Source organism: Danio aesculapii, chromosome 16, assembly GCF_903798145.1.
Source record: "Danio aesculapii chromosome 16, fDanAes4.1, whole genome shotgun sequence".
NCBI classification, from domain to species: domain Eukaryota; kingdom Metazoa; phylum Chordata; class Actinopteri; order Cypriniformes; family Danionidae; genus Danio; species Danio aesculapii.
Window position 1 is genome coordinate 12,538,091 of NC_079450.1, and position 20,485 is coordinate 12,558,575.

General features: G+C 35.2%; 1 protein-coding gene across 2 annotated transcripts in view; it reads left to right on the forward strand.

The window, feature by feature from the left end:
- The window catches only part of zfpm2a (zinc finger protein, FOG family member 2a), a 438,175-nt gene that overhangs the window by 51,370 nt on the left and 366,320 nt on the right, over positions 1–20,485 (forward strand). Inside the window, exon 1 of one of the 2 annotated variants that reach the window (XM_056474687.1) lies at positions 14,862–15,094. The exons of the other annotated variant lie outside the window; for it this stretch is intronic. Within the exon in view, the coding sequence (XP_056330662.1) occupies positions 15,055–15,094 (40 nt within the window). The 5' untranslated portion in view covers positions 14,862–15,054. Of the gene's footprint in view, positions 1–14,861; positions 15,095–20,485 lie in introns of those variants that run through there. 2 annotated transcript variants of the gene reach the window in all.

A 20,485-nucleotide genomic window follows, 5' to 3' on the forward strand; every position in this document is an offset into this window, starting at 1 on the left:
TCATTGTGGTCAACTTCTCTCTGTGTCTCAAGTCCACTGACGTACATAGCAAGCTAACTGGACAAACTGGTAACAGCCGGAAAACCATCCATAAAGGAGGTAAGGGCTCAGGTAAACACGACAAGGAACAACGTCATACGGCCCCATAATGTTAATTTACAAAATGAAATGCAGCCATACATGTACATACTTCTGACTACATAATTTGTGATCTCCAGAAATGTATATAGGGCTACGTTTTCAGAATGAGCCATTGTTCACAATATTAGTGATCACATTTAAACCTGTTTACACAAATTTCTTTATATAGGTCAGTTAAAGGAGGTATGCGATCATAGGTTGCCATGTCTCATCAAATTTTTGGTTAATATTTATTAAATAAAAATGTTTTGATTTTATAGAAAAGCTACTATAGCAAGATATACATGTTAAAAATGCTTGGTTCCACACAATCAATTTGTGTTGGGATAACATGGAGCAATTAAGTTAACCTATTTGTTTTTTACAAATTTAAATGGATTAAGCATAACCATTATTAAAAAATATATATATATGATTGTGTTAATAATTGAGTTGTCTCTGTTAATTTTAAGTAAATTAAAATTTACTTAAAACAAGCAGAAAAATTATTATTGTTTATTTAATTTTTTTTTTTTTCAAATTTAACAAAGTTGGACTTTCTTTAATTTCGTCCTTCAACATTAAGTAAAAAAAAACAGTGGAGAGAACAGATTTTAGCTGGTTTGACACCATCCACATTGTAAAAGCATAGAAAAAAAGATAAGACATTTGTGTATGGGCTTTTTTATTCATTCATTAATTTCCCTTCGGCTTAGTCTCTTTTCTACATCAGGGGTTGCTACAGTGAAATGAACCGCCAATTTATCCAGCATATGTTTTACACAGAGTATGCCCTTCCAGCTGCAACCCAGTACTGGGAAAAATCCATAGACACATAGACTACGGTCAAATTTGTTTATTCAATTCACTATAGCCCATGTCTTTGGACTGTGGGGGAAAGGGAAGCACCCGGAGGAAACCCAAGTGAACACGGAGAGAACATGCAAACCCCACACAGAAATGTCAACTGGTCCAGCCCGGACTCGAACCAGAGACCTTCTTGCTGTGAGGCGACAGTGCTTGGGGTTTTTTCATTACAGCTCATATGTAGGCATTTGCTCTTTTGGTGTTTTATGTTTGTCATATTATTATACTGACTGTCTATTATAATTACTTTTAAATTTAAACTATTACTTTATATACTTTTAAATTTAAACTATTTAATTTTAAACTATTTCTGTACCTCCCCAAGAAGTATTATATTGCTTTGAATGAATAAGACAATTAAGAGTCAGCCCAATAGACGAGCGGATTGTAATATTCATACAGATAATGGTAGTTCTAAATATTCACAATTAATAATAATGACTTGTTTTTGCTAATTATTAACAGAAATATCAGGAGCTAATTTCGTTACAGAAATAAAAATAAGACTTTTGTGTTTGCTTTTTTTTCATTATAGTGTGGGAGTAGATACAAGCACCTCAGACATTACTGAGTAATAGATACAATTCACACTGCACTGATATTAACATGCATACATGGTTATGCAGAGTGCTCCCCTTTAAGAAAAAGAGTTTCGGTGGTGAACTTTTTGTTCCGGAGTGCAGTTGTTTTTTGGGCAAAATAAATAGCACATATTTAGGTATTAGCGTAAATTGTATATATTTCAAAAAGTCCAAAACAGCTTGCAGGGTTTTTTATTTTTTTTTATTTTTATGAGTGAAAATCTCGTAATTAAAGCTGGAATAATCATCTACTTAATAGATTGACTTCAGATTTATATGTTTATGTATGTGTTTATCGTTTGTGCTGATTATTTGTATGGATTATTTAGAAAACCTACTGGCAGAAATATAAATCGGCAGCTGTGATATATTCGAGATACTTTTATTCAAGTTTATTAAGTTGAACTCATTGAAATCTAAATCTGAAAGTTTGGATCATTTTTTGCAAAACGCATATTAAAGGAACATTAAAAAAGGTTCATGTTACAACTCCCAAAGGAGTTACATTAAAAAAGGCTCATGTTACAACTCCATAAGGTTAAACAGTTGATTTCTACCATTTTTAATTTAGTCAGCCAATCTCCCAGTATAGCTGGAGCACTTTTAGCTTAGCTTAGCATAAATCATTGAATCAGATTAGACCATTAGCATCTTGCTCAAAACTGACCAAAGAATTTTGATAATTTGCGTATTAAAAGCTTGACAAGTTACATTATGTACCAAGACTGATGGGAAATTAAAAGTTAAGTGATATGGATAGGAACTATACTGGTATATGATTAACTATATGAGTAACTACATGATTCTGGTATAATAAACAAGCCACTTTGTTTTGTTTGCCATACCATAGTTGCAGCAGGTGCAATGATATTACTGTATGCAGATTCTAACTGGTGGTGCAAGTGTAGGGCTTGGTGCTGCAGACTATTTTCAGGCAGAAAGTGAGTCTGCATTTTTCAACCAGCAATCATCAAAATATCTTCTTTCTGTAAGAGTAAATTATAACGGAATTTTCATTTTTTTGCGTGAACTACCCCTTTAAAGTACAGTGGTTTCGTCAAATTTTAAATCACTACATATATTTTACTCTGTGATAAAGCAAATAAACACTTTATACAGTTGAAGTCAGAATTATTGACCCTCCTGAGTTATTTGCCCCCCTGTATTTTTCCCCCAATTTCTGTTTAACAGAAAGATTTTTTTTCAACACACTTCTAAACATTAAACAAATTTCTAGTATTCAAGTGCAATTTAAAGGCTTAATTAGGGTAATTAGGCAAGTTAATGTAATTAAGGGGTGGGGGGGGGGTAATAATATTAAGCTTAAAATGGTTTTAAAAATAAATAAATCTGCTTTTATTCTAGATGAAATAAAACAAATAAGACTTTCTCCAGAAGAAAAAATATTATAGGAAATACTGTGAAAAATTCCTTGCTCTGTTAAACAGAATTTGGGGAATATTTAAAAGAAGAAATCAAAATTCACAGGTGGGCGAATCGTTTAGGAATCTGTATATACTAATATTTTAGATTTGACTAATTTGTTTCAATCCACAATTGGAATTAGCTTTAAAAATCCTGAAAAATCTGTCTGATGTTCTTTAGTGTAACCTGCCAGTAATATTTGTGACTTTTATTTACAGTAAACAAATATTAGCTTGATCTTCACCTCTGAATAACATCTCTTTTTTGCTGCAAGTCTATGACTGTGCACTTCTTCTCATCACAGCGCGATCCCATATGTCTCGCAATCCCTTCATTTAATGTTAGCATTAAACTGCTCACTGTATGTGTGTTAAAGCGGCAGCGGCGTGATCTCCGTGCCACTGATTTCCCCTGCGATGAGAACAGCATCATGTTAATTATTTCCACCATCTGCTGCAGCCCGTGATGGAGGCGCCTCCACCTCACACAGATTTGTACCTGTCAGTCAAATCGCGCGACCGACACCAGGAGAAAAAGATCCAACGCACGCCGAGGTCCCGGGGGATCGAAGCTGCGCTGTGAAATTAATCTGGAGTTCACAATTTAACCGGACTCTCTGCATTTACGCTCAAAGAAGCCTCAACAGCTGGCTATTTTTGGAGTGTTTTGGCATGAGAAAATGATGAAGGCAGAACTTTAGGAATTTGGAGTGTGTGAGAGGAGCTTGATCAGCCGATGGCGGGGTTTAATGGTTTATGCTCAGCCTTATTAGAACATAATATAAAGGTTTTGTTATTGGCATCGATGTTCCCACAAAGAACTATCAACATTAATAGAAATTGATCAATGTACAAAAGTTTATTTAAGGCGAGAATGCAACTTCAGATTATAATATATGTAGTTAAATAATTATTTTTAAGAGCTGAAAGAATAAAAGTTTATTTAAAGAACTAAAAAAAAGCACTATATTGTGTATGGGACTATTATTTTTATGAGTGCACGTTAGCGCTACTGTTTACTCTATCACCCCCCTCACAATTAAAAACAAAACAAAAAAAAAAAACTATGATGTCACTTCCTGGAAAGTGATGTTATTTAGGAAATGGCGTTTTTCCAGAACGTAAAAAAAATTTCAAGAAACACTGGGGGAAAAACATGTTAACAATTTTCAGTCATTCATTGCTTAATAACGCTTACAAACAACTGTAAATAAACAGTGACAATTCAATGTGAAATATTCTATAGAGTATAGAATCTATCAAATGATTTTATGTACAACTTTGAAACATGTACAGGATAAATTATTAATTAATTATCAGGTCATACAATATTTATAAAAAAAAAAAGGTTATTTGGAACAGGGCATCACGGTGCCACAGTGGGTAGCACGATCGCCTCACAGCAAGAAGGTTGCTGGTTCGAGCCTCGTCTGGATCAGTTGGCATTTCTGTGTGGAGTTTGCATGTTCTCCCGATGTTGGTGTGGGTTTCCTCTGGGTGCTCCAGTTTCACCCACAAGTCCAAAGACGTGGTATAGGTGAATTGGGTGGGCTAAATTGACCATATGTGAGTGAATGGGTGTGTATGGGTGTTTCCCTGTGATGGGTTGAGGCTGGAAGGGCTTCCACTGCGTAAAAAGTGCTGGATAAGTTGGTGGTGCATCCGCTGTGGAGACCCCTGATTAATAAAAGGACTAAGTCAAAAAGAAAATTAATGAACGAATGGATAATTTGGAACATTTTCATTAGGTAAAAGAGAAAAAATGGGAATATTAAATACAAATATTTTCACTCCTTTTGACATTATATAAAAGCATTAATACATTTATTCTAAATGTCTTTTAAATTAAAAAATGTATTTTAATTTACCAAATATTTTGTAATAATATAGTTAAATAAATTGAAACAGAAAATGTCTTTTCACGGACCGAATGTTATTTTTTTAAATTTGTTGCCACCACTATATCATTCATTGATTTCAAATAATTTATTTATTTAGAGGTTCCTTTTATGATTATTATTGGAAACATTTTAATTTTTCATCACTTTATAATACCAAAAAAAAAGGCTCTACATGGTGTAGAAAAATATTCCGCTGTATACAGCGGAGAAAATAAGTATTAAACACGTCACCATTTTTCTTAGAAACCATATTTCTAAAGGTGCTGTTGACTTGAAAATTTCACCGGATGTTGATAGCACCCAAAGAAATCCATATATGCAAAGAAAACAAATCTAATTAGTTTACAAATGAAGTTATGAGTAGTAAAATCTAATTACACAGGTTAAAAGTATTGAACACATGAAGAAGGGGAGGTGTAGAAAGGCAATGAAAGCCAAGACAGCAGCTGAAATCTCTCAGCAGTTCTTCAGCAGCCCTCTGCCCTTCTGCTGTGTAAATTAATTTTAGCTGCTTCAGTCCAACATAGACATTAGCAGGATGATGAAGATGAAACCAGGGTGGACATTTCAGCAAGACAATGATCCAAATCACAGCCAAGGAAACTTTCAAATGCTTTCAGAGAAAGAAAATCAAGCTATAGAATGGCCCAGCCAATCACCCGATCCGAATCCAATAGAAAATACAAAAGAAAGCTCAGATTTGATAGACGAGACCCACAGAACGATCAAGATTTTTAAACTATGTTGAAATCTGTGAAAATAAATCACACCTGAGCAGTTTATGTGACTTTATTCTCCATACACTGAAAAAAATTATTCAAAGATGATTCCTTGGATTTACTAAATTTTTTTACGTTGAGTGATTGTAAACAATTTATTTGGGCTGAATTTGTTAGCAACAGTTTTGCATGCAACACTTTTTTTCAGTGTATGAGAGGTGTCTTTAAGCTGCCATCATTAAAAAAGCCTTTTATATAAAGTGTTAAATATGTTTCAGTAGTTCAGTGCTTTCTCCTTGTGTCATTCTATTGTTATTACAATTAATTCATTTTTATTTTTTATGTGTGTTTGTTTTGTTTTATTTTTATATTGGTATTTCTATTGTATAGAAATATTATTATCTGAAAAAAAACATGACATGTTCAATACTTATTTTCCCCGCTGTATTTCTTACACTGGATATTTAAATACGTAATAATTAGTGATATTTCTATTGTAAATCCAAAGTTATTATTAACTTGGCTGAAAATGTGTCTGTTAGTCATAGCCAAATGCTTGCATGTTTCATTGAGCCATGAACGATCATTATTACACAGCATAACATATTTATTATCTGACCCGGTGTGCTTGGCTTAATATAATCTGCCCCCTAAACAAAATATGAGGTTAAGAAATGAAGAAAGATGCATTTTCTGATGACTGATAGTGCGTCGCATTTACACACAGCGTAAAATCTCCCGCAGCAAAGCGCTTTGATTCAATTATTGATTGGTTAAAACAGCCTTTAATTCCTTGCATATGCACACACAGCTTTTCCAAGAAATCACGCATGTTTCCAGATGCAAACTAACCTTGAACGATATGAATAGATGGCACAGAAAGGACGGGGTGGCCCTGCACTTGCCTGGGGTCACTTAATTAATTTGGAGGTGTTCGTTAATACAAACCACACACGCCGCCGATGACCTGCCACGCGAGCTCAAAGAGGGCATTCAGGCCTTTTCTGATTTACACGAAACAACAGACTACGACACCCGTGGCCTTCGACCGAAACCACAATTCAAATAAACATATATGCAACTTATTAGATGAGGTGCAGGGTTCAAGGAAAACAGCTGTGAATGAGCCGGGAGGGTAATGTGCTTTTTAACATGGAAACGTATGTGTGTGTGTTTTTCTTTCCTTTACAGAAATGTCAGAATGACTGTATGTCCAGATTGTAAGACTGAAGTCTGTTGAGAGAATATCACTCCTTTTTAGACCTTTGTAGAAAGTTAGAGAGTTGAAACATAATTTTTAATCTTTAATTAAATCGTTACACATTCATTACAAAAACAAGATATTAGTTTGTAGTTATTCATCATCTTAGCACAAATTTTTTGGGTGTACTACTTTAAAAAATACTCAACTATAGTAAAAAAAATATTAGGTTCTCTGGATTTATCAGCTATGGATTTGAATAATATGTTAATATCTGGTTCATTCTATAAGGGCTGATAACGTCTTTCAAAGAAAAAAATTGTGTCATTTAGATTTCATTTAATAAAAAAAAAATTGTCAGAAAAAAATAAATGTTTAATAATTAATAACACCTGGGAAAAAAATAGATAAACTCACCGGCCACTTTATTAGGTACACCTTACTAGTACCGGGTTGGACCCATTCTGCATTCTTAATCCTTCGTGGCATAGATTGAACAAGATACTGGAAATATTCCTCTGAGATTTTGGTCCATACTGACATGATAGCATCACTGTTGCTGCAGATTTGTTGGCTGCACATCCATGATGTGAAAACATGCCATAATCAAAACATGGCATTTATTGTTGTTTTAAGAAAAAAGGTAAGCAATTGTCATTTTTATTTTACATTATGAACAAATGTCCTCAGTGATTTATGTTAATGTTCTACTTTTAATGTTAACACATATCTATAAACCATGAATCCAGAGAAAGTGAATTTTTTTCCATTGTTTTATTGTGTATATTATAAATAGGTATATATAATATCGTAATTGAAATATTCAAAAACAGGATAGAAATGTGTGGTATAAATTAGGGCTAGGCGATATAGCAAAAATGCTATCTTGATTAATTCTTTTCCATATTGAACAATGAAAAATATTTCAATATCAGTTGTTAATGTAATGTGCATTTATATAGCGCATTTATCGTGTAATAAATTAATCGTTAATTCATTAATGAATGGTTCTTTAAAGCCATTTACTGTAATAAATACCGTAAATCTGAGAATGAACTGAGAATATTTAAGTTGTTCCATAGCTGTACACACACTCACACATGTTTTATGGGGACTTCCCATAGACGTAATGGGGTTTATAATGCGATGTGTATTTACATTATATGTAATTATATTAATGTAATGTGTATGGCCATAAACACAAAGAGCTTCACAATCATGAGGTGGGTCTCTCCACACCACCACCAGTGTGCAGCATCCACTTGGATGATGCAATGGCAGCCACAGGACAACAGTGCCAGTGCACTCACCACACACCAGCTATAGGTGGAGTTAAGGGACAGTAGTGATAGAGCCAGTTCGGTGGATGGGGATGATTGGGAGGCCATGATTGGTAAGGAGCTAATGGAGAAGATTTGGCCAGGACACTGGGGCTACACCCCTACTCTTTACAAGAAGTGCCGTGGCATTTTTACTGACCACAGAGAGTCAGGACCTCGGTTTAATGTCTGATCCGAAAGACAATTCTCACTGACAGTATAGTGTCCCTGTGACTATACTGGGGCATTAGGACTACACAGACTGAAGATTGAGCGCCCCCTGCTAGCCTCAGTAATACCACTTCCAATGCTTTTAGATTTAAAAGAGTATCCCAACAATAACTGAAGCCACAAAAATTAGAGGATCCATAGCATAACCTATTTTCAGTGGCAGAAAATTCGGTGCATTTCTAAAATTAACACACTTCTAGATTGCCATTGTTGTACATTTCTGCTTAGATCAATTTAGAGGAAAGTCCAGAGCTTATCATTGATATCGCAATAAATGTTATTCGATAGGATTCCATATGATATCGTTTATCGGTCCAGCCCTAGTATAAATAATGATATATAATGGTATTGCATACAGTTGAAGTCAGTTTAAAAAAAATATATATTTCCCAAATGAAGTTTAACAGAGAAAAAAAAATTTTCACAGTATGTCTGATAATATTTTTTTCTCTGGAGAAAGTCTCATTTGTTTTATTTCGGCTAGAATAAAAACAGCTTTTAATTTTTTATAAGTCATTTTAAGGTCAAAATTATTAGCCCCTTTAAGCTATATATTTTTTTGATAGTCTACAGAACAAACCATCATTATACAATAACTTGCCTAATTACCTTAACCTGCCTAGTTAACCTAATTAACCTAGTTAAGCCTTTAAATGTCACTTTAAGCTGTATAGAAGTGTCTTGAAAAATATCTAGTCAAAATTGTATTTACTGTCATCATGGCAAAGATAAAAGAAATCAGTTATTAGAAATGAGTTATTAAAACTATTATGTTTAGAAATGTGTTGAAATAAATCTTCTCTACCTTAAACAGAAGTTGGGGAAAAAAATAAACAGAGGGAAAATTAATTCTGACTTTAAACGTATATACATTAATTCATTAATTTTCTTTTCGGCTTAGTCCCTTTATTAATCCGGGGTCACCACAGCAGAATGAACCGCCAACTTATCCAGCATATGCTTTACACAGCGGATGCCCTTCAGCTGCAACCCATCTCTGGGAAACATCCATACACTCATTCACAAACATAAACTACAGACAATTTAGCCAACCCAATTCACCTGTACCGCATGTCTTTGGACTGTGGGGGAAACTGGAGCACCCTGAGGTTACCCACGCGAATGCAGGGAGAACATGCAAACTCCACACAGAAACGCCAGCTGACCCAGCCGAGGCTTGAACCAGAGACCTTCTTGCTGTGAGGCGACAGCACTACCTACTGCGCCACTGTGTCGCCCAACCGTATACACACTGTAAAAAATAAATGCTTAAAATTTACGGTAAAAAACGGCAGCTGTGGTTGCCAGTATTTCACCGTTAAAAATACGGTACAAATCGTAAAAGTAATTTCTCATTTTTACAGTAAACTACCGCATTTCATTCATTTCTAGATGTAATATTATGTATTGAATTACTAACATCTTCATGTCTTTTGTTACACAGATAGACATTTTAGCACAGCCATATATGTTGGTGGTGATGAGAAAGTAACATAGTGAACCAATCCTCATCACAAATAACTTTTCCCTCAAGCAGAAAAGTGTATCAGTGTATAGAAGGTGCTCAGTGTCATTCACACAGCTACTAAACACCAGTATGGTAACACGCATAAAATTAAGTCATGAAATAAACATTGTTTATCTACATTAGATGTTATATAAATCTCTTATGTAGATAACTGATGGAGAAACAACTAAAAAGATCCATAGTAATGTCAACAAAAAAGCATAAAAAGTAATGTGCCAAGCAGGGAATTCTGGGTCAATTTACGGCTATTCGTCGTTTATTTTAAGAAACATACTGTTAACTAGGTTACGGATTTTTACTGTAGCATTTTTACAGTTTTTTACCGTTGAAAACAGCAATTTTTTACAGTGTACAAATGATGTTTAAATCCATGTACTACGTTTTGATATAAGATTAAAAAGATTAATTTCGTGTTAGCATGAGCCTCAGTGTGAAATACAAAAAAAAAAGATCATCTGCCATTAGTTCAACCAAATGTTTAGTCCCACCCCAAACACAGGCCATTGGTTAACCTGTCAGAATCCTCAAACAACAGCAGATTACTCACAAAAATGACACAGAAAATCTTTTTATGTGCATTCAAAAGAGGCCAGCAGAATCTTCTTGTACTGTAGCTTTAAAACACCACACATAATGAAGCGATACACATTTGATCTATAGATTTTCCACTGTAATTGTCACTTACATCTGAAGCAGGACTGCAGAAGTGGTCTCTGAATCGCTAGCGTTCTCCTCCTTCATGGCTGGAGCTCAGAGCCCGCCAGCGCTGGAGCAGAGGACGCTGGGAAGAGCACACTTCTTGCCAGAGTGTAATGGCTGGTGAAAGCAGAAGCAAACTGCACAGAGGCAGATAAAGGTTTCCTCAAGGTGCAGCTCCGTTGACTAGTTAACCCCTTGAAATTATGCCGTAGTTTCAGACTCCGTTCCAAAGTCCTGGAATTGGGTTACAAGATAATTTCACAGGCGACTTGCTTGTCTTACTTGGCAGTTCAACTGGCTAATTGAAGAAGGCGATTTCCGGGCCCTGAAACTGTTTAGGAAATGATACTTCAAAATTTCAGTAAAGGGATTTTCTGTGACGTGGAAGTTGCAGGATTTTTGAATATACTGTATATAAATGAATCTATTTTTCACCGAATGCTTGCTGAAACTTGAGCAATAAAAGTCACTTTATGCACGTATTTTTCTCACATGCGTTAGTAATCATTTCTGGATTTCCTTTTAAAAGTTTAATCATAGTTTTTTTTTGTTTGTTTGTTGTTTTGCTAATCTGTTCAAATTCATCATTTCAGTGTGAAGAAAAAAAAAATGTATACACACTGACCGGCCACTTTATTAGGTACACCTTACTAGTACCGGGTTGGACCCCCTTTTGCCTCAGAAATGCCTTAACCCTTTATGGCATAGATTTAACAATGTAATGGAAATGTTCCTCAGAGATTTTGGTCCATATAGGGTATATATGCAAAAGGACTTCTAATTTGTCAGTAACCTGGGTCAAAAGCGCTTCCGGTGAAGTGTATGCCATTACAAAATCGGTCCGTTTAAGGTCTGTTTTCTTTAAAAACCAGCGATCTCCACTGTCTGAGCCATATCCGTTATGGGTCTCAGATTGTACAAGAAGCACTGTATTAAATTAAAATTTTCCCCGCCATGTCTTTAAAATATGAATATTTATTTTACCCCCTTATATTCAATGGAGCTTCTGCGCTAACCTGCTAATCCTGACTGGGGTCTGCATGTAAACTGCATTTCATCTCGTTTTACGCTTGAGCAACTAAATGAATGCTGAAGTCTATTTAACTGATTATATTTTAATTACGTTACAACATTGATGCTGTAAAAGGAACCGTAAAAGATGGAAAAAAGTCACATTAGCCATTCACCGGATGTTTATCAGTATGGGAAGATGAATACATGATGAAGAAACACCGCTCATACCCTATTGACATGATAGCGTCACGCAGTTACTGCAGATTTGTCGGATGCACATCCATGATGCGAATCTCTCGTTCCACCACATCTCAAAGGTGCTGTAATGGATTGAGCTCTAGTGACTGTGGAGGCCATTTGAAAACAATCTGAGATGATTCACGATTTATGACATGGTGTGTTATCCTGCTGGAAGTAGCCATTATAAGATAGGTACACTGTGGTCATAAAGGGATGGAAATGGTCAGCAACAATACTCTGGTAGGCTGTGGCATTGACACGATGCTCAGTTGGTACTAATAGGCCCAAAGTGTGATTGGCTGATAAGAAATTTGTGTTAATGTGCATAATATAGTGGCCGGTGAGTGTGTGTATATATATATATATATATATATATATATATATATATATATATATATATATATATATATATATAAATATATATATATATATATATATATATATATATATATATATATATATATATATATATATATATATATATATATATATATATATATATATATATATACACTCACATATGCATATGCATATACAGCTATGGAAAACAATTTAGAGACTGCTTGAAAGTTCTCTTTATCTGGATTTACAATGTATAGTTATATGCTTGAGTGAAAGATATTTTTTGTTTTATTTTGTTAACAAATGGTGCCATTTTATGAAACATGTAAAATATAAATCTGCTTTAGAGCATTGATTACACATACAATAATAAAAAAGACAACATATTTTTGTTTAAGGTGAGTTAAATCAGTATTTGTTGGAATAACCCTGATTTTTAAATCACAACAGATGAAAAAGTTATTGACCAATTGTCATTTTGTGTCAAAATAACTTGTATAAATCTACAAATCTATGTATAATAAATCCAATAAATCTAGGAGATAAACCAGGAGATATTCAAGTGGTCTCTTTTCTATTAGATTGCTATATTGAGTCACAAGAGTATATTAAATGTGCTATTCTGATCAATAAACGACAAGTCTATAACATTTTCAATGGCAAGTTAAATTACATAAGCAGACTAGTTCCAACCCCCATCCTCATTTTTATATAGTACTCATTATCTCATGTAGCCAATAGCCTACATAGGATATTCTACCAGAAACATACATTATCTGTCCCTGAAATAAAAACATAAATATAGTGATTAAACAGTATTTTATGACAAAAAATGTCTAAAATAGACTGATGGTTGATTTCTGTGAGTTGTTTTGTAAAGGAATATGTTATTCATTTGGTTCTCAGATTTTTTTTTTCTGTTAAAAACATTTACAAGTGTACAAACCCTGTCATTGTGCTTGTCCTCAGCCCATTTGAACCTACAGCCTTTATGGTTTTGTTATGCTAAAAACTGTTATTTAGAAAAACAAACTTCAGAAATAGCAAGTTTAAGTTGTTATCATTCACATCACTTGATTTAAAACATGAAATTATAAATAAATTCTACAAATAAATACTAAATAAATTAAAAAAAAAAAAAAAACATGCAATACACCTTTAAAGCTATAACTAGGCCCACACGGAATCTGCGCATGCAGAAGTCTGGCCCATCATTTAGTCTATGTATTTAGTAGTGTAAATTTATATTTATTCAGTTTTCAAGTTAATTTCACAAAAATTATTAAAATATAATAACAGTAATATTAAAATGTTTATATTATTTACATACAGTTTGTAAAGTAATATTTTCTGTCTTTTTGTACAGTGTTTCTCAACCACGTTCCTGGAGGACCACTAACACTGCTTGTTTTGGACGTCTCCTTTGTCTGTCACACCCAGGTCTTTCTGTCTCTGCTAATGAACTGATGATCTGAATCAGGAGTGTTGGTCAAGGCAACGAGGAAAATGTGCAGAGTTGGTGGTCCTCCAGGAACGTGGTTGAGAAACACAGTTTTAGTAAATATATATATATATATATATATATATATATATATATATATATATATATATATATATATAATAAGTGGATCTAATTGGATTAGCATCGTAAACATTAAATAAGTTTAAAAAATGTAAAAGTTTTTAGTTATGATACTTCTAAAATCATTCCTCATAAATCTGCTAATTTTTTTTTTTTACAAAATTCTTCTCAGAAATGGCAAAAGATGTCTGCAGATTCTGCCTGGCCATAGCTATGACTCTGAGGATGTGACATTTAATGGAGAAGCTGACAGTGATCAAGAATGCGTTGTATCATTGAATTGTATGAATTTATGGTTTGTTTTGTATGATTTTTTAAAGGAGGACAAGCTTAAGTCAGGCCCTGCCACGTTCTTTATAAGTGAAAATGTACGTTTCTGGTATAATGTCCCATATAGAAATGAATATTAAATACTCGGCTTAACGTAACGTCGACGTAACTCGCAGAAATGCACAATACCCGATATTTTCACGTAGGTAAAGCAGGGGTTTAACACCTTTAGTCAGCTGAACATCTTGATGTAAATTGTTAAAAGTAATTTCAAGCACTGAATGCCAAAACAAAGGAACTATTAGGAAAGCGAGTGATCTATTTCCAAGCACTTCAACCACACCTGTTCTGAAACCCCGCCCTCTGCATGATAAAAGCCAACCGGAGTTTAGCAAACCTGAACAGCCTACTTATAAAGATTGATAGGTAACCAACGAACGATTTTATTGGCTGAAAACCGCGGGCACCTCTCCCAGTTGGGCTTACTTTTTTTAGCACACCTGTTTAGCTGACATCTGTGATAAGATAAATGCTATTTCTTTATAGACAATAAATAAAATACACAAGTAATGAACAGACAAACACGTTCGTGATGTAACAAACGTTTTAAATAACTGTAAAGCGTAAAATGAAAAGGAAACGAACACCTATGCTGTCCAAATAATGCTTTATGGAGCAATAACCCGCACAAACGGCGAAGTTTAATAGCAGAATGTGTCAGAGATTGTGTGTGTACGGCGCTCGCGGTGGATCAAACTTCATGTTCAAACAAAAGCGCGAAACGCCTTCTCCTCCGCCGTCAGTCCGAGCGGACCGGAGCTCACACACACACAGACACAGATACAGATACACACACGCGTGCGCACGCACTGAGCGACGGGGACGCGTGTGTGAGAGCAAGAGCCTGTGAATAATCCTCATTTCTTTCGCGACCCGTTCGGCTCTTGGATGATCCATAATAACCTCTCATTATAATCTGTTATAATATTTAATAATCAAAAATCGTCCGGATCAACATGTCCCGCAGAAAGCAGAGCAACCCCCGGCAAATCAAACGTAAGTTACTCTGTTTATTATTATTATTTTAATGTTGTTTCTAAGCGGAGTAAAGTTGGATGAAAGGGATACAGATCTGTTAATGACAACTGATACTAGCAGCAGGTGCAAACCTTCTTCTGTCTGTGTTGTTTTGATGCTGCGGTGGTTTTGCATTTATTCAGAATTATTCGCGTTTTGCAGTCAGTGTTACATCTTTATACTTCCCTTTTGTGTTTACTTTTTTCGTCAATAGACTATTCGGGTTTTATTGTGCTGAAATATTCGCGTATATATATTTACATGCGTTATTTAATGCTGAAAGTTTCTTGTGTCTGACGTAGGAACTGAATAAAGAAGTAGTTTTAGATTTGAAGATGCTATTCTTTTAAAATCACCAGGAAATCTTTCAGTGGGTTTGTGTTTGTTGTGGTATGTGGAGATGTTTTTTTTCATAACGATGTTGGCTAGTTAGCAACTTTGTTTTGATTTTACATTTACTTATTATTGTTTGTTTGTTTGTTTGTTTGACTTTATTAATGTAAAAGGGAAATTCACATGTCACAGCAGAACTCTCCGTACTAAAACAGATAAAATAAGTTACACATATATAAAAACAATAATAAAATTCATACTGCCCACCTTAGTTTCAAAAACAACGAGTAAACGCTTGTCCATATCTAATAACTGTTACAATTCAGCAAAATTAATCTAGTATGATTTTGGTTATACAATCTGATCGTTGTTTGGTAAAAATTACTTCCTGTATCTTTCTCTGTAACACCGGGGTTGAATTAATCTTGCACTAAAAGAGCTTGCACACGCTTGGACTTTATCAAAAAGGGGATGATTGTATCGTGGTTCATCATACTGAAAAATTTGACCATCATTCTATCATGTGCAATCACTTCTATGGTGGGTTGTACACACCCCACAACAGAACCTGCCCTTTTTAAAATTATTATATATCAATATTCTAGTTTTACTATTCCTTACCTGGTAAAATAACAGTCAAATTTAGTATTTTAGCAGTGGGCTTTAAAGAGTCATGTATAGTGTTTTAATGCTTAAAGTTCATATTATTGTAATAAGGATACCATGAACAGATTTAGTGTTTTTATTATTATTATTATTATTCTATAATCTGTATACCATGAATAGATTTATTGTTTTTAGTATTATTCTTATTCTGTAATAAGTATACCATGAACAGATTTAATGTTTTAAATATTATTAATATTCTGTTATAGCTATACCATGAACAGATTTATTGTTTTTAGTTTTATTATTATTATATAATTAGAATGCCTTGAACAGATTTATTATTATTATTATCATCATCATCATTATCTGAAGAATTGTAAAGAATGTGTTTTGAGGCTGTTCATCCTTCAGCCTTTTTTTATTTGTTGTTTTTGCTCATGTGAAGATGTTTTCCATCCATAATTAAATGCGATATATCGGTTATGGCACACTAAAGTCATATTTTGTCTGTAGATTTATTCTAGTTTCTGGTTTTATGGTGGCAGGGCTAGCTGAAGAAAATGCTGTCAGTTTTAGTTCACTGCATTTCTGTACAGCTTTTCTCAAGGGTCTGTTTCAGAGTTAGTTGTGGATGTCATGAAAATATTAATGCCACACAGATACTCGACTTGAGATAATAGAAGCTTATATTTTCTTTATTTGTGAGCAAATTAAATAATTACTTTCCTCCCTCAATATCTAAATGTGTAAAAAATATGTTTCAAATTTAGTGTTTCTGAGGTCTAAAATAAATGTCATATTTAATAAATATGACACATTTGAGCCCAGAATAATCCACAGAGCTCTACGGAGTTAAATAAATAATGCGTTTCATAAAATATACACCATCGGTAGCTTGAGCATTTCCATTTTTCAGGCCTATTTCAGGACACAGTTATAATACAGCACTCGAATGTTTTCACACAGGAAGAGGTCAGACAATACAAATTCAGTTTTAGAGTAATTAAATGAACTGGCTGTTGTTGCTTTAATTTTGTTTTTATGAAAGAAATAGTCGAGGTGTGATTGCATCGATTTTTGGTCAGGGCCTTTTAGTAGTACTCTCTCTCTCTCTCTTTGTGTGTGTGTTTGAACCGCAAATAGAAATGATTTAGAATCTTCTTCCTCTGTTGTGAAATGTGTGTGTTTTTAACCATCAGGATAAACTAAGCCAAGGGGATGAGAAGAAGTGAGCTAAACTAGTTGCAAAATTTTGAAAGCCAGATGGGGTTTTTTTTTCTGCGTGTGTATGTGTCCGCTCAATATTTTTTGAATGTGTCGTCATGCTGTGTGTGTACTACTGAAAGGAAATGTTTTGGATTGAATCTGTTTATGTACTCTACTAAGCTTGTGTCTAATATTTTTAAACTCCTGCAAGTATTCCGTAGAGTTACCTAAGTGAGCCATTGAGATGTGTTGTTTGGGAGCAAATATTGTTTGACTGTACCAGTGTGTACAGTACAGTAAATATGATTGAACCCTGTAAAAAATGCTGAGTTCCACATAATCGGTTTGTGTTGGGAAAACATGAAGGAATTAAGTTTACAAATGTAAGTGGATTGAACTTAAAACAATTAATTTATCCCCAAAAAACCTCAAAAATTGTGTTGTTTCAGCACAATTTAAATAAGTAGTCTGAACAAACAGCAAATGTCCTTTTTTGAGTGAAGGCTTTTAGTCAGTGTAAAGCGATCTTTGCATATTTTGTTTGTTATCTTCTTCGACAAGCATGACAGCTTTAGAATAGCGGAAATGAGCTCGAGTCATTAAACTGTTGACTGAGGCGTTTGCATGCAAATCGATCTGTGCCGATTTCCTTCGGAGATGTCCAGGAACTGAGGTGTGAGTTATCAAACAGCCCTCACAGCTCCGTCACCAGTACAATCATAATATCAGGGCATTGTCTCCGGCTCCGAAAGGTCACGCGGATCCCGTAGTTCCTCTCTTCAGCACTTCAGGAAGAGGAAGAGGCCGTCTGATCCAGTGCGCAGAGAGACCGAGAGTCATTCTAAAGGACAAAAAGGTTGTTGGGCACCGTACGCCCACCCCCCCTTCACCACTGCCACCTCCATACGTTGGACGGTTATCTAAAATTGTGATTTATGCAGTATTTTAATATTTTGCTTATTCTCTCCCCTTGGGTGCTCTCTGAGCAATGATAAAAAGGCCGTGCTGAAAAAGCACCATTAATTTGCAGCGATGCCTGTGAGATAGGGCCAGATAATGGGAAAGATAAGGCAGGGAGATATACCATCAGAGCTGCGATTATTACCATTAAAATTCCAACCCAGCAATCTGCAGCCGGCTGATAATTCCCTCTCCGTTTCCACCACTTTGGATGATAAGGCAAAAAATAGTCATCCACCGCTCCTTGATTAGGCTGCCTGGATATCCCGATAATACTGTGATAAATTATGTATTTCTCCTCCTTGTTTTTTGGCCCTGAAACGTTGCATCTGATTCCATTTTTATTCATATTTATTTTGCGTGTGCATTTTGCCCCCCCCCCTCCCCAGCAGCGAAGACCCCTCGGCCTCTCCTTTTTCAGTTCTTCTCATCATAATAAGAGTTTGATAGAGAGGTGATGGAGGGTGAGATGTTTTGTATGGGAGCTCATATCAGCGTTATCAGCTCATCTCCACAAGCGGCTGCTCGCCGTTGTTGTTTTTAGCCCTTATCGCCCTGCGCCAATATGCCAATAAATTGGCCCGATTGTTAACCGGGCATAGCTGGGGCCAGCAGAAATTTATGACAGGAAGAGATGAAAATATTGCTGATGTGTTAGGGATGGAGCACGATTAGCGTGATGTCTCAGTCTGAGCTGAGGGATGTCTGCTGCTGCTTTAATAGGCAGGGAAGATACACGGGTTGGCGAATGGGAAGCGTGCCCCATGGTGTAATTTGTCTGTAAAATAGCCCCTGGAGTTGCATGTGTGTGGTTGGAGAGCGGGAGAGGTGATAGGTAAGGCCTCTCTCCATCTGTTTACACTCGCTTTGCAGCTACACACACTTTTAAACGTCACTTTTCTTTGTGAGATGATTCACTGCTTTCTTTCAGGTCTGTTTCAAAAGCTAGTGAGCTGTTTTTGTCTGCTTCGTACCTACTAGAGCATTTACGTTTATGCGTTTGGCAGATGATACGCATCCACAGTGACTTTAAGCACTTTATGCATTCACTCGGAAATCCATGGCTGTTCAAATTGTTGCCGCTGATATTTGATATTTTTCATTTTCCTCTGCTGCATTTCATTACAAGCTGATCTTATTGTTGTTTGAGCGACTAACAGTTGAATTTATTTTTCCACAGTGGTGGAAACAGAGCTTGTTTGAGATGGCCAGTCAAATAATAAAGGCACACTTTGGATCTTTTGGAAAGCGAATTTGGATTCCAGTGTGACGTTTCAATTTTAATGATACAATAGACTGCAGCTCTGCACAAGACGTTTGGCCAGAGGTGAAATGGTCGTGTCCAACTGAGCCTGGTTTCTCTCGAGGCTTTCTTTCCTTCACTTTCGGCAATCGGTGAAGTTTTGTTTCTCACCACTGGCTTGCTTGGGTTTGGGACTTTTGGGTCTTGTGGAGCTGCGCATTGATGGATTTGCTCTTCAGTGTTTGGACTTTCAGCTGTGAAAATTCAACCACAGTGAGCTGAACTAAACTGAACTGAACTGAACTTCAACTCTAAAAACTGGACTGACACAGTTTCAACTTACTGGAACTTCTATGTTAAGCTGCTTTGACACAATCTACATTGTAAAAGTGCCATAGAAATAAAGATGAATTGAATTGAATTGAGCTATGTTCAGCCGAAAATAAAAACATACTCACTATTTACCCTTATTATCAAGTTGTTCCAAAGTTTCTTTCTTTTGTTGCACACAAAAGAAGATATTTTGGAGAAAGCTGAAAACCTGGATCCATTGACATTCATGTTAGGATGTAACTATATGGAAGTTAGTGTTTTTCAGCATTCTTCAAAATATCTTGTTTTGTGTTTAACAGAAGAATGATACACTTAAAAACAAGCAAAGAGTGAATAAAGGGTGGCATGTACCTTTGGGTTGGGTGATATCGACCAATTTGGCATCGCACAATGTCTAATGTGAAACATCGCGATGGACTATAGCATCATCATCATCGTAGGTGGCGGTGAATTAATTATTTATGAATAGTTAATTAATAACTAATTAATTATCTGTAGCCTACTGTTTTAACTACCTGACCCGCATGATCTTTGTTTTACCCATAACCAAATCATAAATAAATAAAGATAAGTTACACGCAAATTACCACCTGTCATTCACTTTTTCTGTGGGACTCTGGCATGAAAAGGCAGAGTGATCTCTATCATTATAATGGCGTCGAAAAACTTGGTTGGTAAAAAAGGTG